The sequence below is a fragment of the Ochotona princeps genome, chromosome 7 (genome assembly GCF_030435755.1).
Source record: "Ochotona princeps isolate mOchPri1 chromosome 7, mOchPri1.hap1, whole genome shotgun sequence".
Classification (NCBI taxonomy): domain Eukaryota; kingdom Metazoa; phylum Chordata; class Mammalia; order Lagomorpha; family Ochotonidae; genus Ochotona; species Ochotona princeps.
This window is the reverse complement of record NC_080838.1, coordinates 5,513,852-5,535,000: the sequence shown is the minus strand read 5'-3', so window position 1 is coordinate 5,535,000 and position 21,149 is coordinate 5,513,852. Positions and strand designations below refer to the sequence as shown.

The 21,149-nt window shown below is 52.2% G+C and overlaps 1 protein-coding gene across 2 annotated transcripts in view; it reads left to right on the top strand.

Moving 5' to 3' along the window:
- The first annotated feature begins 1,796 nt into the window (after positions 1-1,796).
- Positions 1,797-21,149, top strand: part of TMEM131L (transmembrane 131 like) — a 173,832-nt gene continuing 154,479 nt past the window's right edge. For both annotated transcript variants that reach the window (XM_004598469.2, XM_036495075.2), the window contains exons 1-3: positions 1,797-1,988; positions 2,750-2,820; positions 12,658-12,701. In XM_004598469.2, coding sequence (XP_004598526.2) covers positions 1,865-1,988; positions 2,750-2,820; positions 12,658-12,701 — 239 coding nt within the window. In that variant the 5' untranslated portion in view covers positions 1,797-1,864. The remainder of the gene's footprint in view (positions 1,989-2,749; positions 2,821-12,657; positions 12,702-21,149) is intronic.

Sequence of the window (21,149 nt, the reverse complement as noted above, 5' to 3'; positions counted from 1 at the left end):
GACTTTGAAATAAAAATTAAAAAAAAGAAAAAGAAAACACAGGCTGCCTTGACTCAGAGCTGGCCAACGACATGTTATTCTCCACTTCCGCAGACACTGTGGTAATGGCTGGAGTGGGAGAGGTTAAAGGAAGAGGTAAGACAATTTTAACTGTAGTAAGAAAGTTTAGCATCATGCCTTTTTATCAAACCTGTCAATGGCTGCTTCTTATTCTTAGTGAGTCCTAAGCAGGCGTGTAGGCTCAGGAGAAGATTTTTCTTTAGAAACCAAGTTTGCAGGTGCAATGACTGCCAACGAGTGTGCCCAATACTCCTATCATTAGCAGCCCCCTTAAACACAGGGGGAACCTGCCAGGCCAAGGGGTGTGCAAACCGGAGCCCTGAGCAACGAAGAGGGAAAAAACAAAACAAAACAAAACAAAACAAAACAAAACAAAACAAAACCCAGCCCAGCAGGAATATTGAATAGCGCCAAGTGTTTTTTTTTTTTTTTTCCATGTCAACAACTTGCATGTGTTCCCATCCACTTAAGGATGGTCAAGCAAATTAGACTATGCCATTGGGGTTAGCGTCCTATCTAGACACAGTGTGAAATTGGGTTCAGAGAACCTTATTCTGTGTTTACATCTGGCGTCTGTCTTGCTATGCGACCCCCGCTTTGCTCTTGTCTAGACTGCAAGGCACCAGCAGCAATTAAATAAAGGATCGATGTGAGCAGACAGGTGTGTCCTCTCACTTCCCCTCTCCATATGCACACTCTGAATAGCATTCACGCCAGGCCGGGAGCAGCCAAGCCACTGAAAAAAAAGCCCTAAGACCTTAAGACACTGCCAGAGCCTTCGAGTCTTGCCCAAGACCAAGGAGAGATCGCAGGCCTTAGCCATGTTGGCGAAAGGCGATAAAAACTGGGGCAAAAACAAAACAAAACAAAAACACTGGGGCTAGAAAAATACTATACTATTCATGTGAGTAACGCCTCCACTCCAGTGCTGTTTCAGAGAGGCTGCTGAGTTCTGCAATTTGACTCCGAAAGGGAAGTGTTTATTTGTAGGGTCTTGGAAGCCATCAATCTCCACAGAAGAGGCTTCCCCCACCTGTCATGGCCTGGACCGTATCCACGCAGGGTGCCGGGCGCACCACCGCCACGCGGCGCTGAGGTCAGCCTCTCGAGTTTTGGGCGAGCTCTTTTTATTCTAAATTACAGACTCTGCAGCCAGCGGATATCCTCGCTGCAGAAGTAGAAGCAGCCATGTGGCTGCACTCGCGTTTCCTGACAACCACTGCATTATTTCCACTAATATCCTGTCTGAAGACTCCCGCGCTGCGACTCCTCCTTGCCGCCGCCGCCGCCGCCACCTCCCCAGCCGCGGGGCGGCCCGGGCGCCCAAAACAAAGCGGCTGCCAACCGAGCGCTTCAGAGAGCGCTCACAAACGCAGTGGCTGGGTCACAGTGGGCTATCCTTCTTCTCCCTACACCCCCCGAGGTCTCTCGGAGACCCTACCCCAACTGCAAGAGAACGCGCCCGGGGTACCGCGGAGCAAACCCGCCGGCGGCCACGTGCTGCGCGCCGGGGAGGGGCGCCCGCTGCTCGTGGGGTGCACGTCCCCTCTCCGCTCCTCGCGCGGCCCCCGGCCCCCGCGGCCATCCCGGCCCACCCTATCTGTGGCGCACACGCGCTCCGGGCGGGCGGCGCGCCCCAGCCGCGAGCTGCGGCGGCGGTGGCTGCGCCGGGGGCGGGGGCGGCGCGGCGCGGGGCGGGGCGGCGCGGGGGCGGGCCCGGGGCGAGGCGGCCGGGACGCCAGCGAGCCAGCGAGCGAGTGAGCGAGCGAGCGGCGAGCACCCCGAGAGGAGCGCGAGCACCAGCATGGCGGGGCTCCGACGCCCGCAGCCCGGCTGCTACTGTCGCACGGCCGCGGCCGTGAACCTCCTGCTGGGCGTCTTCCAGGTCCTGCTGCCCTGCTGTCGCCCGGGAGGAGCTCAGGGACAAGGTCAGCCTCGCGTCGCTGGGCTTGCTTTCCCTCTCCACCCCGCCCCCTCCCGCCTCTTTCTTTTAGGGAACTGCTGAAATCTAGTAGGGAGAGGGCGAGTAGGGAGCAGGCGAGGAAGCAAAGCTGTTTGCAGCTCGCGGCTGATAACGCTTTCCGCCCCGCGTCGTCCCCTCCGCGCCCTCCTCCCCCCACCCCCACCCCAGTCCAGCGGCGGAGGTGGGGGGGATAAGTCTCGGGGTTCGGGGACCGCTAGCCACGCGCGGGCGCTGGCGCGCCCCAGAGCCTTTGTGCGCGGGCCCCTGCGCCCCGGGCGCAGCCCCCGCTTTGTGTGGCGGGCGCGGGTGCCCCGCCGCGGCCCGGCTTCCTGCAGCTTTGTTTCCCACCCCCTGCAGCTGCCACCCACCCCTGAACCGGGCCGCCCAGCCAGATGCTCGGGCTACGGAGCCCCGGGAGCCCCGTGGCGTGGCCACAGTCCCTTGGCCAGCATCCTCCGCCCCCCGACCCCATCCCCCGGCACAGCACTCCGAACCCGCACGCTGCCGCCTTTGCGTTCGCAGGGCGGCCAGCGCGCACCCCAGTCCATTGTGCATGTGTGTGCTTGTCTCCGGCTCGGTACTCGGGTGGCCTCAGAAGGGAAAGGAGGCTTGTTTCGGGGAGGCGGGTGGGTGTCGATGTGGGGAACAGGAAGCGGTTCTTCGCCGTGCATTCACACCGCGGTGTGCTTTTTTGTTTTTCTGCTTTTGTTTTTGGTGTCGGTGCAGCGATTGAGCCCTTGCCCAACGTGGTGGAGCTGTGGCAGGCCGAAGAAGGGGAACTTCTACTGCCCACTCAGGTGAGGCCGTCGCGCCAGGTGACAGGGCCGAGAGAGAGGGAGAACAGGCCGCCGCCCCCTTCTCCTACCTCCCCTCTCCCCACCCCCCAGCAGCCCAGGCGCTTGGGCCACTTTGCAAGGCAAATAAACCGTGCGGCCAGGCCTGAACACCTGGCGATGGTGGCCTTCTCCGCCTCCTCCCGAGCCATGTGACTGAGCGTGAGTCACACGCCGGCCGCGAGTGCAGAAGGTGGGAACCCCGGACCGTCTCGGCGGGGCTGTGGCCCACGGCTTGCCCTGGGGTGTCGGGGGAGGGACCTGGTGAGGGGAACCGGTTCTGTGTCATGGTGTCGGTGTTGGCGCGGTTAGATCGCCGGCGGCAGGGCAGGCGGTGGTTGAGAAGGAGAGCGGGGAGCGCTGATAGCAGTAACGAGGGGCCTGGAGCAGTTTGGGGAAGATGAGCCTTTAAAGTCGATGGAAAGCTTGGATTTTCTCCAAGTGCCTTTAATTCATGGAAGAGTACACCCACTTAAGAACTTGAATTTCAGGTTTTTGGTGTCCCCGGGATGGTGGTACAAGGAGTGCGAGTGAAGAACATGAAGACAGGTTCTGTTGAGAAGCTGTGGCTCTCTGGAAGAGGGTTTGGGCCCCAACAGGTCAGAGCTGGAGCGCTGGCGTGTTCTTTTGCAGCCTTCACTGGGACAGATTTCTCCAGGGGTGCGCACTGCAGGTTTTTAAGGAGGACAGCATCTCCATGCTAGCAGACCTGCTGGGTCCCTGTTCCTGTGAGGCAGGCAGGTGGAGACTGAGATGGACGGTGAGACTGCAGCTCGCTGCTGAATGTCTGCTGAGGCAGTAAGGCTGGAGGAAGCCCTGCGGTGGGAAGTGGGGACAGACCCCAGGGCTCCCTGTGGGTGACAAAACCTCACTGCCTGATCCGTTTCTCCTGTCTCCCACGGCGCCCCCCTCCCCCTGCTAACAGAAAGCCGGAGTCAGGGAGCCAGAGGCAGGGCTGGAAATGGGACATTTAGATCGCAGGTGTCTTTATTATTATTATTTTTACTAAAGATTTGTTTGTTTATTATTGGAAGGGTTTTGCAGAGAGAACGAACGAGAGAGGGATCTGTCACTGAGGGCTTAAGGTGAGCTGATCAGGAGTTGCTTCTGTGTCTCCCACACGGGCGCAGGGTCCCAGTCACTTGAACAGGCCATAAGCAGGCAGCTGGATGGCGAGTGGAGCAGCTGGGACATGAACCGGCACCCATATGGGTGGCTGGCACCACAGGTGGAAGATTAGCTTGCACATGCCACTGTGTTGGCCCCTGGATGCAGGTGTCTTAATATGCAGGCTAAATACCTGGATTTATATCTTTAAACATACATAGATATGGGGCCCGCGTGATAGCCCAACTGGCTAATCCTCCACCTTGCATCCCAGCTGCATCCAGCTCCCTGCTTGTTGCCTGGGAAAGCAGTAGAGGGTGGCTTCCAGACCCATGTGGGAGACCCAGAAGAAACTCATGACTCCTGGGTTTGGAACAGCTTAGCTCTGGCCATTGTGATCAGTGGGGAGCGAACCAGCACATGGAAGATGTCTCTCTCTCTAAATGTGCCTTTCCAATAAAAATTAAACAAACAAACAAATGAAAAAAAACCAGCGTGTGTAAATGCTGGGGTAGTGTTGACAGGTGCGGTTTGCGGGGATGGGCACCGAGGGGCGGGGCTTCAGTTCTCAGGGAGTATTCAGCTTGTGTGTGGTCATTTTCAGATGCTCCTGACCTCCCACATGGTGAGAAGTGGCAGCAGCACTGGTTTTGCGTTGTCTCTCGGGTGGCTGGGCAGTTGTGCGTTTTGGCATCCTCTCCCCGTGCTAGGTGAAACATCTAGAAGGCTGGTTCTGAGATCCTGGGAGTGTGCGTCTTGGCAAGGCCTCAGGAGCAGCAGCTTCAAGGCGGAGGTGATGCTGGTGGAAGCTTTGCTCCAGTGGGTGGGCCGAGGGAGAGGAGGCCTCCGCAGGATGGGGCACACATTCTGGAAGCTTATCCACCGAGGGACTTGTACCCGATGCCAGGCAGTGCCTGTGTGTTATCCAAGGTGTGGAAGACACAGAACAAGAGACAGATAACTCAGTGATTGGCAGTCCTGCTGCGGGCAGCGTGCTTCACCTTTGGGGCCAGGGACCAAGGAGAACAGCAACTTTGGTGGCTGTGGAGCGCCTGTGGCCTGCTGGGCCGGAGAGCAGCCAGTGTGGCTGTGGAGCGCCTGTGGCCTGCTGGCCGGAGAGCAGCCAGTGTGGCTGTGGAGTAGGTAGTGGCCCCTGCCTCTGCCCAGTGGAAAACGGTGGCATTTCTCGCTGCCCTACTCAACGCTGTCACTCTGACCACCCACACTGCCTGCAGACACAGCCAGATGTCCGTGAGCTGCCTGGGTGAGGCAGCCCCAGTGTGAGTCTGTTTCCCTCTCTGCCCCTTGTCGTTTGTCTCTGGCTTGTTCGTGCTGGGAGAGGAGTGAGAGAGAAGCAGGTCAGAGCTCGTGGTTTGTTCCAGACTTGGCTGGAGCGGGCAGTCCCCTCTGGTCAGGAGGCACAAGGGTCAAGGACTGGGATGTGATGTCTTAATCACAGAATCAAAGTGATTCTTCATTTCTGGTTTTGTTTGTGGATAATCGTTTGGTTAACAACCAGAAAAAGTTAGAATTGAGCTGTCTTTCTGGAATACCCCACTGTCAGAGACATTTAGAGCTAAGGTGTCTTAGAGTTATAATGAAAGTGAAACTGATGTTCAAAATACTTTTCTAAATACATTCACCGTATGTGCAAATATATTGGAAAACTCTCTTAGCATATACCTGGGCAGGAGTGAGAGCTGCCAGTAGCTGCGTGAGTACCCTTGTGAGCTGCAGCGTTCTGAAGAAAGTTATTTGTAAGTTCTTGGGAGATGGGATCGAAGTGGAATTAGAAGATGAGAGTCTGTAAAAAAGATAAGCTTGTTTTGCTGTAAAAAACAAAAGTTCCCTTCTTGCATTAGCCAACATTTTATTTTTATACATTTGTTTTCATTTATTTTGAGAGATTTTATGTACACGGTTTTCTTAATGTCTGTAACAGTCTGGACTGGGCTGGGCTGGACTGGAGCCAGGAGCCAATAGCCAGGAGCTCCCTCTGGGTCTGCCACATGGGTGGAAGAGACCATGTCCTTGAGCTGTCATCTGCTGCCTCCAGGGATGTGTGTTATTGGGAAAGTGGATCAAAAGCGGATTGGAGACAAACCCAGGCACTGCACTGTGGGATGCAGGTGTCATATCAGCTGAACCCAAATGCCTGCTCCATCACCAAGTATATAGTTATTGTTGACTTTGGGAATGTTTCTTATTAATTGGGGTTTTTCCCTTGCCTCCCCCTTCCCTGCCAAATAGTCATTAAGTGATTAACACATCTATATATAACACATCTTCAGTAACACATCTATAGTAGAACCAGAAGATACAGCCACTGAATTGTCATGTATTACCATATGACTGGAGCTCCAAGTTTTGAATCCCATCTCTCGCTCTCTGTCTTTTTTAGCTGTTATTTATTTATTTATTTATTAGAAAGACAGATTTGCAGGGAAAAGGAAAGAGAGACAGATCTTACATCTGCTGGTTCATTCTCCAGGTGGCCGCAGCGGTCGGAGCCGAGCCAGTTTGAAGGAAGGAGCTACTTCCTGGTCTCTGACATGGGGGTGCAGGGTCCCAAGGCCTTGGGCCATTCTCTACCGCTTTCCCAGGCCACAAGCAGGGAACTGGATGGGAAGCGGAAGGGCCAAGATAGGAACTGGTGCCCCTGTGGGATCCTGGCTCTTACAAGGTGAGGAGTTAGCCACTGAGCCATTGCTTTGGGCCCCCTTTTTTAAGCCTGTAAGAGAGGGGAATTATGGCATTAATTTCAGAAGATTGCATGGGGTATTAAGTGTCTTCAACTTTAGCACCCCAGGCAGGTTACTTGATTTTACTGGAGCAGCTTTCCTGCCTGAGGGGTGGAACCTTGCTGTAATCAGTACCCACAGGTGGCCCGGGATGAGGCGTTGAGTTAACATGCATTGTCATCTCTGGGCCTTTGGTTTCTTATGTTGTAAAACTGTCTAGTCTGGGAACCTGAACACTGCTTACAGGTCCTTTGGAGAAGTTTGTGGGAAATGAAGTTAAAAGATAACTTTCTTTTGGTGCAAAAAAAAAGAGAAAGATTCATTTATATGTGGAGTCTTCACAAAGTTCCTGGAGCATGTGTATTGTGACAGGAGGCCTTGTATGAGTTTAACCTTCTTCATGTTGCTTTTTCATTTGCTGGTAATCCCCCAGATGCTATCTATGGACACGTGGGCCAGGCCAGAACCAGGAGCTGGACCCGCAGTATGATTCTCCCATGTGGACAGCAGGGATCCAACTTTTTGAGCCCTCACCATGCCTCCCTGGGCACTGGCAGGAGGTTGGACTAGAAGCCAAGATAGGGTTCCACCCCAGGCACTCTGATGTGGGCTGTGGGTGTCCCAACCACCAGACCAGAGACTCACCCCAGAATTTCCTTTTCTTTTACACCAAGATAAAATTGATGCCTGTCATTCAATTCCAGTTTGCCCTAGTGATCATTGGAGAAATAAAGCACCACAGGATTGTCTCCTTGGTGCTACGGATTCCCTTACTCCCGCAGTACTGACCACACTGAGTCTGAAGTGTTGTTGGCACAGATACCTGACACAGGTTTTCCTTTCTCTTGCCTAGAACGATGGTGCGTGTGCAACTGTTCACACTTTCTCCTTGTCTTTCTTGTGAAACTGTCTGAGGACCCCTGTGATCCGAGTGACCTTGGTTGGCCTGGAGGGCCTTTGGGCACTTGACCTTGTCTTCTGCTCTGGTCAGTGCTGTGGGACTGTCCTGCAGGCCTGACCCTTGGCCGAGAGGACCCAGCGTGTCTGCTGCCCACAGGGGACTGTGCCGTTGGTCCAGGGTCAGTCACTCCTGACCTCTCTGCTTGAAGTGGCCCATGTCCTCATTTCTGCTTTCTTGAGAGTTTGGGTTTTGTTGTCTCCTTTAATTTTAAGGTTTATTTTGTTTTTAATTGAAAGATTTCACAGCGAGGAGAGACAGAGAAAGATCCTTCATCTGCTGGTTCACTCTCCAAATGGCCACAGTGGTTGGAGTTGAGCCCATCTGAAACCAGGAGCCAGGAGCCTCTTCTGGATTTCCCATATGGGTGCAGGGTCGCAAGGACTTGGGTGATCTTTGACTTATTTCCCAGGCTACAAGCAGGGAGCTGGATGGGAAGTGGCGAAGCTGGGATACACACTGGTGCCCATATGGGATGCCGGCACTTGTATGCAGAGGATTAACTTGTTGAGCCATTATGCCGCCTGAGTTTTGTTTTGTCTTGCTTGTGCCTTGTTCCCCTGAGTTTGCACCAGGGAAGACTCAGCATTGTGCATCCAGTAGGCACTCAGTAGCTAGCCTGAGGCCTTTCTAGTGTAGGGGGGAGGGGTTGTCACTATCTGTTTTAGCTCCCCTATTTCTAAGGTTAGCCAGGTGCAGCAGGTGGTGGGCAAACATGCCTCAAGTGCCCACTTCCAATTCTTGTTTGGTGAGCCGTAGGTTTGTTATCAGTTCTTGCAGCAAAATCTAGAATCTCTTCTTTCAGTGCCTTCAGAGTTGGCAGAGAAGACTTGAATCCTGGTGCCCGCTGGTTGGCTAATGTAGGAACTGGGGTTGGATGCTGCTTAGTTGGGCTGTGGTCTGGGCCGAGAATGCTCAGGGCCTCACTGGTGCTGCTTTGCCCTTCAGCAGACAGCAGCTGTGGGCCTGCTACAGTTAGAACCCCAGGGGTGAACAGATAAGTCTAGTCTCTGCTGTTAAAAGCATCACGTCTCAGGGTGGGCATTTCACATAATCATTTAGACCCCATTTGGGAAGCCTACATTCCACATCCGAATGCCCAGGTTCGAGTCCTGGCTCCTCTTCCTACTGATGCACACTCCGGGAGGCAGCAGATATTGCCCACGTGGGAAACCCGGATGAAAATCCCTGCTCCTGGCTGGAGCCTGACGCCCCAGTCCCAGCTCTGCAGACACATGGAAAAGTGAACCAGTGGATCAAAGATTTCTGTCTGCCTCTGCTTCTCTGCCTATCAATGAAAATTTTCTGAAAATAATATTGTTTTGTCTGTTTTGCCCTGAGTCTGGTGTGGACAGCTGATATTGGTAGGAAATGAAATGGGAAGTGGAGTAGGGAGCCTCTGAGTTCTTTTTTCTTATCACAGGTGTATTGCGTTGGATGACAGCAGGCCACCCGGTCAGTGAATCATTCACCAGTATTTGGAAACCTTTTTGTCACAGAGACTTATCTGTGGTCTAATCTCCTTTCACCATCAACACTGGAAAAAAGTGTGACTTGGGTGCCGTGAGCATCATGTCAGCTCTGGGCTGTGCGTTAAGTCCCCGTGGCATGCCAGCAGTTGGGGAAGTGGGATATGGTTGTGCAGGTGTGGAAAGCCCATGGAGGTTAAGTCACACCCATCCAGGGTCACCAGGAAGTTTGGCAGTGGTGAGATTTGAACCCAAGAAGTGTTGGACACCCCCACCCGGCCACTCTCCTCCCGGCTGTTAGATATTGTGTTGTCATACATCTCAGTGCAGTTGGAGCCGAGCAAGTGGTATTGTGATCAAGTGACTCTGTGGGAAACCATTGCACGTTCTGTGCTGATTTAGAACACAGAAGGGGTGTCATAGGGTGTTCAGAAGCAGTCATGTCCACTCCTCGAAGCCACAGCTGGGCTGGACTCAGCTCTGTGGACACCTGCTGAGCATGTGCTGTAGGCCTAGCCCTGTTTTTGGTCAGAGGATGGTAGGGTAAGGCGGTAAGGGACTCGGCTGCCCCTGTGCAGCGTGCAGCCTGAATGGAGGCAGAGGGAACATAAAGCAGGCCTGGAGTAAGTTGTGAGGTATCACATGGGTCCCAAGGTGTTGAAGTTACCCAGCAGGTGGGCGGTGGAAGCTGCAGTTTAAGTTACCAAGGTGAAAGTCAGTATACTGCTTTGATAAGGCAGTGTGTCCCAGGGCCCCCTGCCAGGAATGTGCGATTTGCTCTCTTGGATGACCTAAGACTGGGAATACCCTGTGATAACATTCAAGTGCTGAAATGCATGAAGGTTTACAGGAGAAAGGAAGCTGGTGGCCAGTGTGTGACTGGGGGTTAGCCGGCAGCCTCCCTGTGCCCACATTGGGCTGCTGAGTCACAGGGCCTGGTGAGTGTGGCTGTGCAGGAGGGGACTGGTCATCCTGGCATGGCCTTGCAGGCGTGCACAGCACAGATTGCAGGCTGCAGAGTCTCCCAGCAGAGTTAGAACTCCTGCCTGTTGTCATTGAGCCTTGGGGTCCTGAGGCCGGGGGCCTGCTGAGCTTGTCTGTGGGGTGGGGAAGACATGCCGGGACTGTCCCCTCTGCCTGTGTAGGGCTGTGGGTTAGAGAAGAGGAGGGGACGTTTAGGTTGTCTGTGGCAAAGAGGGGTCGGGTTAAACAGAAGCCCGGGCTCTAGGGAACTTGAGTGTTGCTCCTAACTGCTGTTGGAGAACTGCGTGTGACCCAGGCAGTATCTCCTGGCAGCAACTGGAGATGGGACTGGAGCTGTAAATTGTGGTGCATCCTACAAGGGCTGTGGTGCACCTGCCAGGTGCAGGCTACTGGGCCCAGAGCTGTGCTGATCACAGCCGCCCATGCAGTCATCTTGGAGATAGTGTAGACCTTCATCCAGCACCCCCAGGGCCACAGAGAAGGGACTTGGGCCCTTGTTGATGGAGGTGTGGCTGGCATTCTGAGGGAAGCAGTGCAGAGGTAATGCAGAGGCAGCTTGCCCAGGTTGGGCAGTGAGGCAGGGCTTGACCGAGAACCTGGGGCTGGACCAAAGCTGCGAGGACAGAGCCAGGACCCCTGAAGGCAGCAGCAGTGAGCTGGGGGAAGGCATGATGGGCTAAGAGCCTGTGCGTGTGTGGGACCCAGCGCAGCGTGTTGCAGTGGGGCATTGGTTATGCCATCCGTGTGTGTCCCCACTGCCTTTTCTTTTTGCCCTCTGTCAGTCACGTGTGGTCGGGCTTCCACCTGCTGAGCCTGGCAGGTGATTGGGCAGCAACTGCCCAGGGTGCTACTCATGTCGTTTAGGAAATTATCAACTTCCTCCTGCTTCTGTTAAAATATATCAGGCATTTATTAAAGGGATTCTAAGTTAAGCAGTGCATTTTCTGTGTTTGGGGGTTGAATCAGTGTTAGACTTTATCTTGTATGATTAAACATTGAAAACAGCTCTTGGAACTCTGTTATGCAGCTCACTTTGGGATTATGTGTAAGCTGTGGTTCTACTTTATTTCAAGTTAGAGGTTACACATTGACTTCATTAATTAATTTCTTTGAAGAAAGTAATTTATTTCAAAGATAGGCATTAGAGACAAAGAGCGAGATATGTGGTTCACTTTTCAATTGGCTGCAATGACCAGGGCTGGGCCAGGTCTAATCTAAGATCCTGGAACTCCTTTCAGATCCCCCGTGTGGGTGGCGGGGGTCAACTTTTTCAGATGCAGCAGGGGGCTGGATTAGAAGGAAAGTAGCTGGAATTTGAGCTGATCCTCCTGTATGGGATGCAAGCAGTAGGTTAACTTGCTCTATGATAATGCTGTCCCCTGTTATTTTATTTGAAAGACAGTTGGGGTGGGGCCAGCACTGTGGCATCATGAATAAAGTTGCAGCCTGTAGCACCAGCATTCCATGTGGGTTCAAATCCTGGCTGCTCCGCTTCCAGTCCAGTTCCCCATCAGTGCTCCTGGGAGAGCAGCACAAGATGGCCCAGGTGCTTGGGACCCTACACCCACAGTGGAGACCTGGATGAAGCTCCCGGCAAAGCTTTGACCTAGCCCAGGCCTGGCTGCTGCCGCATTTGGGGAATGAACCTATTGATGGAGGATCTCTGTCCCCCCACCTCTCTCTGCAACTGTGCCTTTCAAGTAAATAGGTAAATCTTATAAGAAAGAGAAAACAAAGAGCCAGAGAGAGAGGCGGGGAAGAGAGAGAGAGAGAGAGAGGTATGCTACTTATATGCCCCTTGTAGCCAAGGCTGGGCCAGGTCAGAGCCAGGAGCCCAGAACTTGATCAAGTTTTTCATGTGGGTGTCAGGTACCCTTACCTACTGCCTTCCGGGGTGCACATTAGCAGGAAGCTGAATCAGAAGTGGAGCAACCAGGACTCCCCCCCCGGTACTCTAGTGTGGGGTGTGGGAAACCCCAAGCAGTGGCTGGCTTTGCCACAATGCCCACCCCGAGGCTGTGGTTTGAAGCAGGCAGATATTTACTGTGTAGATCACAAGGGAGCACTTGTCATTTTTTAGTGGCTTTTAACTTGTGTCATTACCAGCACCATTCTTCCCATCAGTAAATCTTGTTGAATATTTGTGCCAGTCATAATTTTAGACGTTTGTTGTTAATTAAATTGGGGGGGGGAGGCAGGTAGGGAGAGAGAGAGAGATTGCACATGGTAGCTAGCCCGTATTATGGTTCACTCCCCAGACGACCGCCGCAGCAGGACTTGGGAACCCAGTTCCCAGGTCAGGTGTCCCATGTGGGCAGCAGGGACCAAGTTCCTGCGGCCGTCACCCTGGATTCGCATCCCCAGGAAGCTGGAGTCGGGGGCAGAGTTGGGTAGGGAGGCCAGGTCCACAGCTGAAGTGCCCATGCCTGTTCAATCAGGCAGGCAGTACAAGTTCATCCACCTGGGAGATGTGCAGAACTGCTTGTTTTACTCATTTTCAGTGCCTTTGAAACACTTGCTAAAGCGTGTTCCTTTTCACTAGGGGGATTCTGAAGAGGAGCTGGAGGAGCCTTCTCAAGAACAGAGGTAAGCAGGAAAATGGGGGCCAATCCCCGTGAGAGCGTCGTGTGTGCCTGTCGTCTGCCTGTAGCCTTCTCCCTGGCACGTGTGTGTTTATGCTAATGATTGAAGTTACTGGGTTGCAGTGAGATGGCGCTGGAAGCTGTTCTCACGCCGTGTCCTGTGCCCTGCTTACACCTGAGCGTGAGGTACCGTTTCGGGTTCTGAGCATCATGATGGTCGTGAACGAGGCTTGTACCGGGGGAGGGTCCCGGAAACTGAGCAGTTATGATTTTGCTGAGAACTAGCAAGAATGCCATCCTGTGGTGGAGGACACTGTGAGAGACAGGGTGGCCTGGGAGCTGCCTCCAGGAGGTGACATCTGGCTCAAATGTGGAAGCCGCGGGAGCCTCCCCGCACGCCTCGCGGAGGGAGTGGCAGGCGCCAAGGCCTTGCACTGGGAATCCTTGCTGGGGTCCCTGTGATGGATGTGGAAGACAGGAAGGTGTGAGGATGTTGCTTTGACCACCTGAATGCAGCCCGCTTCCCATTGCTGGACACCGGACTTCCCCACTGAGTCTCCAGTAATCTACCTAGGCATTGTCTGCCCCTGCGGGGTTAACGTGCCGTATCTATGTGAGCTTGAAAGTTGATATTGCTGATATTCGCTTTTAGCAAAAAGGTTTTTACCAATTGCTGTCACAGCCCCCCCCCCCCCCCCATTGACAACATGCTGATCAGGGGTGTTAACTCCCCCTTTCGATCCTATGCTAATCAGAGGCATAGCAGAAACCTATTGTTAGGATTTTCCTCCTATTGACTATATGCTAATCTAGGGTGTTCTGTCCCCAGGTGGTGGGACCCTGTGTTCAGGGCTTTTCCTCTCCTATTGATCTTATGCTAATCAAGGGTGCTAGTCTCCAGGTATAGGGGAAACCCATTCTTTCCCTCTTTCTTTGATCTTTGGGTCCTGCCTCCTGTGTTACATTTCCTCCCTTAGCTGATTTAAGGCCAGTTGTAGAATGAGGATTGTAGTAGGAATGTGTTACTGATTGATAGGCGCCAGCATGGATAACATCCTGCCTTAGGTGAAACAAACGGCAGAATTATCTTTAGTAACACCCATTTAATCATGACGTAAAAAGTCTGAGCCAGAGTTTAACTGATTCTGTATAAATAAAGCGGACAGCTTTATTGCTGGGTCCACTATCATCATGGGATTCTAGTGGTCCGTCTCTTTCTTTCTCTCTTTGCGCCAACTCCATGCACACTTCACGAGTTGCGAACCCCGGGCCGGAGCTGGACTCCAGCAAATCCTGAGCCGGACTCTGGTCTCATCCCAGGTGATTTGCAGAAAGGCAGCACTGTGGTTCGGAGAGTACTGAGATGGCAACTTAGATGACACAATAAGGTTCGGTGTGTACTTTTTATTTGTTGGCTTTTAAATTTTATTTTCATTTCATTTGAGAGAGAGATTTTTTTCCCACCTGCAGGTTCATTCTCTGGCTACCTGCCGTAACCATGGCTGAAGCCAGGAACCTGGAAGTCAGTCCAGGTCTCCCACATGGGTAACAGGGACCTCAGATATCACCCGCTGCTTCCTGGGGTACACCTTAACCAGGCAACTGGAATCTGGAGTGGAACTGGCAGTCTAAGACAGGCATTGTTCTGCCCCAAGTGGCGTCTTACCAGCTCTGCTCGATGCTGTCCCGAGTTCTCTTGGTGTGCCATGAGCTGTGAACACATTCTAGGCCAAGCACCATGCAGTGTGCGCTGCGTTTTTGCAAGGATGTCTGGGCCGGGGCAGTCCTGGCCCCGGGGAGGGTTGTCTGTTCCTGTGGAGGAGCCTATGGTCTCCATGGGCCTGTCTCCTAAGATAGCCCTGCTGGAGGCTGCCAGTTATTTTCAGTTCCTTTGACAGTCTCCCTCTCCAGTTGGCAGCAGGGAGGTGTCTGCCTCGGCTGGCCCCAGCCCCAGTCCTTCATCCAGGCACGCTGAGGAGGGTTTGTGAGCATAGTGTTGGTTAGGGATCAGTGATGAGTTCTGGTTCAGTGATGGCTTCTTTGGTCACTGTAGTGGTTTTCAGGTGTTGGCTTTGAACAGAATTGAAAAAGTTATATTCATGCTAGGTGGTTGTTGGTCACTGTAGTGGTTTTCAGGTGTTGGCTTTGAATTTAAAAAGTTATATTCATGCTAGGTGGTTGTGTGATTTGGGGTAAAACTCTGAGGATGGGACTGTAGGGAGAATGCTGTCTGCAAGCACTTTGTGGTCACATCGGTTTATAGAAACAGAATTTTCTGGAGCATGTATTGAAAGGGGGGGAGACAAGAGAAATAGGATTGAGTTGATGCTAATTATGTGTTAGTCCAATGCTAAAAACTGTTCACACGGACCACTTAGAGACAAAGACATATTTATTCATCTCTTTAAAGGGTGTATTATCAATAAAATTTACTTGTCAAAATGTTGGCCTTATCAGGTGTATACTAGTAGTCATTGATAATTTAGAAGGAAAAAAAGTTAATTTCCTTTAGAACCTGAATTTATAGATCTGTTCTAGTCAAAATAAAATAATAAAAAAAAGAAATAGGTCTGAATCAAACCTGGCGGAAGTCAGGTTATGTTTAAGAGTAAATAAATGGGACCCAGTGTGGTAGCCTAGGCGCTAGAGTCCTCGCCTTGAACGTGCCAGGATCCTATACGGGTGCTGGTTCTAATCTTGGCAGCCCCGCTTCCCATCCAGCTCCCTGCTTGTGGCCTGGGAGAGCAGTCAAGCATGGCCCAAAGCCATGGGACCCTGCATCCATGTGGGAGACCTGGAAAAAGTTCCTGGCTCCTGGCTTTGGATTGGCACAGCTCTGGCTGTTGTGGCCACCTGGGGAGTGAATCATCGGACGGAAGATCTTCCTCTCTGTCTCTCCCCCTCCTCTTGGTATATCTGACTTTGTAATAAAAATAAATAAATCTTTAAAAAAGATCCGACTTTCCAATAAAAATAAAATAGATCTTAAAAAAAAGAGTAAATAAATGAAGGAAGGAAGAAGAGTGATGATTTTGATCATAAATATATTATTCAATTGAAAATGTTTGGAGGATACAGAGTTGGAACAGGTTGGTAGAGGAAAAGAAGCAGTGTAGGATACCCAGCAGTAAGGAACCTGCTCACCTGCTGGTGCGATTTAAGGAGTGGACAGTGGTGCCTGTCACCGCCATGGTGAGTACATTGAATTGAACATAGTTTAAAAAGGGACCGTGTGTGCTATTGAAAATGTCAGCATTTGCCGGATGGCTGAGATGACATCTGGTGTGGCTAGCACAGACCTGGCCACCTGCCTCCTTACGAGGTGTGTGTGGGCAGGAGGCAGAGCTGAGACAGCACCTTGTGCTTCCTGCCACGCGATGTGCGTGCCCCGTGTCGTAGCTGCCTGCCCACCTGCTTCACGTTCCTGTGGTGCAGCGTCAGACAGAGTGCAAGCTGTGTGGCGTGTGGGAGAACCGTGTCAGTGATGTAGGCTAGTGCTTCCAAGCGTTTTGTAAGGACGCGGGGTAGGAAATGAACTGTCTTTTACAACCACACACTTTCACTCCTAGGCATACATAGGGGTATGTGAATATATCTTCTGTGTGTCTGTATAATCAGCATTTTACTTTTTAAAGCCTTCTTACTTACTTGCATCGTATTTGGAAGGCCAAGAGACAGGAAGAGCATCTTACGTGCCCTGGTTTCCTCCCTGAGACACTCACCTGGGCCAGGCTGCAGCCAGGGACCTGAACTTTCGCTGGCTGTCCTGTGTAGGTGGCAGGACCTGACTCCTTGAGCCACCACCTGCTGCCTGCTAGAATATGCATTAGACAGAGCAGAGGAACCAGACTCAAACCAGGCCCCCTGGCTATGGGACGTGGGCATCCCACCTGATGACTCAGCTCCTGTGCCAGCCCCTGCCCTTGTGTATGCTGACCTGTTATGCTTTGTCACTTTAAAAAATTCTGGTCGCCACTTGCCAAATTGGTTTAGTTAGTTACTAACAGTGTTATTGAAATGCTGTTCCTACACCCCACCATCTGACCACCTAAATTTTTTTTAAACATTTATTTATTTTTATTGGAAAGTCGGAATATACAGAGAGGAGGAGAGACAGAGAGAAGATATTCTCTCCACTGATTCACTCCCCAAGTGACCACAACGGTCAGAGCTGAGCTGATCCGAAGCCAGGATCCAGGAGCTTCTTCTGGGTCTCCTATGTGGATGCAGGGTCCCAAGGCTTTGGGCCATCGTTGACTGCTTTCCTAGGCTACAAGCAGGGAGCTGGATGGGAAGCGGGGCCGCTGGGATTAGAACCAGCGCGCATATGGGATCCTGGCACATGCAAGGCAAGGAGTTTAGCCACTAGGCTACTGTGCTGGGTCCCATATTTATTTCTTGATTATTTGTTTGAAAGACAGAACTACAGTAAGAGAAAGAGAGAGGTCTTCCATTCTCAGGTTCACTCCCCAGATGGCTGCAAAGGCCAGGGATGGACCAGGGATGGACCAGGGCTGGACCAGGCTGGAGCCAGGAGCCAGGAGCTTCGTTTGGATCTCCCTCCTGGGTGCAGGGTCCCAAGCACTTGAGCCATCTTCTCCTGCTTTCCCAAGTGCATTAGCAGGGAGCAGGATTGCAAGTGGAGCAGCTGGGACTTGAACTGGCGCTCACATGAGATGCTGGTGTTGGAGGAAGCTGCTAGAGCACAGTTGCACCGCCGGGCTTGCCCCTAATCGGTTGCATTGGGAAGGTGAATGAATTGACACTATCGTCCAAGAATTGTTCAAGCCAAAAATTGAGTGACTTAGCGTTCATGGATTAATGCTCTCAGTTGGTGTTTAGCCAGCGGCAGCATTCTGCAACCTTCTGCAACCTTCATCCCTGGGTGTTTTGGGTCATTGTTGCCCTTACCAGCCTTGAGCCATCATCCACCAGTCTCTCATCCCCGTCCACACTGAATGAGAGGTTCATCTGAGGGTTCAGGTTGGTCAGCCCGAGTGGACGTGCCTTAGCTCCCTGGTTTCAGATTTCACAATTGATCTCTGTGTACTTTGATTTCAGCTGGACTTCCAGCCTCCCTGTCTCTTTGCAGGTTTTGGCCCGACCCAGTGCTGGCCATCGCAGCACCTGGGGAGTGATTCAGCAGGTGGAAAATTTCTGTCTTTTCCTCTTTCTCTAACTTGGCTTTTCAAAATAAACACATTTTGAATAATAATAATAATAGTAAGACAGGAAGCAGCAGGCCACTGACACCCGCCCTAAGAGTGTAACATGAAGGGGGGTGTGTGTGTGTGTGTGTGCACATGCGTGTTCCCAGTGTGGGGCCAGGGCTGCCAGAGTCCTTGCCCTGGCACCTCAGACGCAGTTGGGGAAACTTTGAGGGTAATTGTCCTCGCTGAGGATCCCGTTAACGGTGTCTTGACCTCATCTCCTGTGGCTGTCGTGTAATTGCATTTGGTGGAAAGCCAGAAAAGCAGTATTTGAAAAACGTTCTCCACTCTTCCCTCTTGTGGGCCTGGCTGCCTCCTGGGTTCTCTCTGGTGTCAGCCCTGGTTAGTTCGGTGGGGCTGGGTCTCTCCTTCTTTTTGTATATGTGACTTTCCAATAAAAGTCAATAATTTTTTTTTTTAAATGCTGGTGCCTGATGGGTTTAAAGGTGAAGTTGATTTTGATGGCACTGCTCTCCTAAAGTTATGTCATGCTTAAGGAGGGGTGCTCAGAAAGTTTGTGCAAAATGCATAGGACAAAGAAAAATTGGGTTGGAAAAACTGGGTTAAAGTCACAAATATCTGTGCCTTTAACAATCATTAGTTGATTTGAGGCGGGGAGACACGGAGAATGATCCTGTGTGCTTGTCTCCTGCTCAGACACCCGTGCTAATAAGGACTGAACTCTAGGATCGCAGGTGAGTGGTAGCAACTTAGCTGCTTGAGCTGTCTTGGCAGGAAGCTGGAATCGGGACCCCAGCCTGGTGTGGAACTGGAAGTGGGTGTCTTCACCACTACGCCAGGTGGCCACCCCCCCACTTACATTTGAATTAATCTTTGAAGTACCCTCATGTACTATTTAGCTTTATTGGATAGAAATCATACATACTGGAACTGGCACCATGGCATAGCCAGGGGAGCTGCCACTTGGAACATTGACATCCTGGAAGGGTATTTGGTCTGTGTCACAGCTACTCCACTTCCCTACTGGTGAGCCCGGGAAGGCAGTGGAGAATGGCACAAGTCCTTCAGTGCCTGTACGCATGAGGGAGACGAAAATTTCTTTGACTTTGGGACTAACCCAGTTCTGCCCATTGCAGCCATTTAGACAGTGAACTAGTAAATGGAAGATTCTCTCTCGCTGTCTAATTCTCTGTAAATTCTGCCTTTCAAATAAATAAACAAATCTTAAAAATAAAACTCATGCATTCTGACCAGCTAGGTGTGGTGTTTATGGAAAGCTTTTGCCATCTGTTCCAAGGATCCCTTCATCTGGTAGGGAGTGACAGGGATGCGTTCTCTGAAGGACCTCAGCATCAGCTGCAGGCAGAGGGCAGAGGAGCTGTGGGCCCTGTGAGTGTCACTGTGAGAGTGCAGTCCCAGGCCAGGTCCCGCTGCAGACCATCCAGAGAAGTCTGCTTTGGGCAGTGAAGGCTTTGGGATCGGGGTGGCAAAGGAACTCCTCTTTACCCTACTCTCTGTTCTGTTCCAGACATGTAGGTTCTGTCTCAGTTGTCAGGGCCCTACACTTACTGATTTTATAAATCAGTGTTCCAGGCAGAAGGAGAGATGAAAAAGAGGGCTGTTCATTTGCTTGTTCTTTCCTCAGATGGCCACAGAAATCAGGGCTGGGCCAGGCTGAAGCCAGCAGCCTGGAGCTTCATCTGGGTGTCCCACATGAGTGGCAGGGACCCAACACTCAGGCTGTCCTCCACTGCTTTCTTGGACTGTTAGCAGGGAGCTGGATCAGAAGTGGAGCAGCTGGGACTCAAACCTGCATCTTGTGGGATGTTGGCATCGCAAGTTGTGCCTTCACGTGCGGTGCCACAGAGCCGGCTCCTGCATCCTAATGTTTCTAACTTCTGCACATCTCCCTGGGGGTCCGTCGTAGGCTCTCTTGGATTATGATAGGAGTGGAAGGTGGTACCCTCTGCCTGGCTGTCTCTCCCAGTCACTGCCCGCAGAATTCCTGCCTTAGCATAACCTGAGCTGAGCTCCGGGTCCTGCCCTGGCCCTCACCACCTTCTACCTGCTACACCTCCACTGGCCTAGCGCCTTTGGGTGAACCTTGGTCTTGGCCCCGGGGCTGTTCTCAGTTCCCAGTAGGGTTGATGCTTTGGCAGGAAACTCCTGCCTTGTAGCTGCTTGGGGCTGCCTGGCACATTCCCATCCAAGTTGTTTTTCTTAAGTGGGGCATCCCATGGGAGTGTCTCTCTCTGACAGCTGTGTCCCATGCCCTGTAATGTCAGAACTCTTTCTGTGGGTGAGGGTCTGCCATCTTCCCTCCTTACCCTTCACCCTCTACTTTCGCTTCTCCTCATTCATGTAGGCTCCATTTTCTGGGGGGCTAATACACTCTTCCCAGTCTAGTGCACTCCACCTTTCGCATTGCAAGCACCCTGGCAGTAGGGCCCAGGCAGTTGGTCTTCTGTTTGGAAGTTGCCTTCCTTGGGGTGCATGTGTTCTTGAAGTTCATCCAGCTGATTGTCCAGCCCCTCACCCAGCTCCTAACACCCGGGGAAGGAACGTCTTGAAATGATGGCCTGCAAGCCTGTGCTTTTGCGTTGACGATGGCTCATTGGAGCTCCCTTGTTCTTCATATCCAAGTCAGCTGACACCATGGTACAAGGCTTGAGTTACTGCAGTTAATGTGCCTCCAGTCCCTGTGTTCCTGAGGGGAGTAGCCAGGACAGCCACCAGCCCAGGCAGCCCTGGGAGATGAGCACAGGGACGCGCACGAATCATTAGCAGGTCATTTCAGGCAGGGATGCAGGGTCCCCTGCAGGGAGGCAGGGGATTTACTGAGGTGTTTTGTCATTGGGAACTCCAGTCTTGTCTTTTCAGAACAGCTCTGGTGGATAGGGAAGAGCTGATTTCATTTGGTGCTTTTTTTTTTTTCAAACCACACACATTGTATGTAGGCTGCTGTCAGATCATCCTATCACAGTGTGCTCATGAGAAGTGAAGGTCTTTTGAAAGAGAAGTGAGGAGTTAGAGAGGTGGGGAGACAGATCTCTCATTTGTTGACTCTCTGCACGGCCACAACAGCCAGGGCTGAAGCCAGGAGTTTCTTCCAGGTCTCCTGTGTGGATGCAGGGGTTCAAGCACTTGGGCCAGCCTCTGCTGCTTTCCCAGACACATTAGCAGGAGGCTGCATTGGAAGCGGGCGGCTGGGACTGGCCATGGCGTCCAAGTGCAAAGCCTGCATAAGCCACAGAGCTGGCCCCTGATGAAGACCCTTTCAG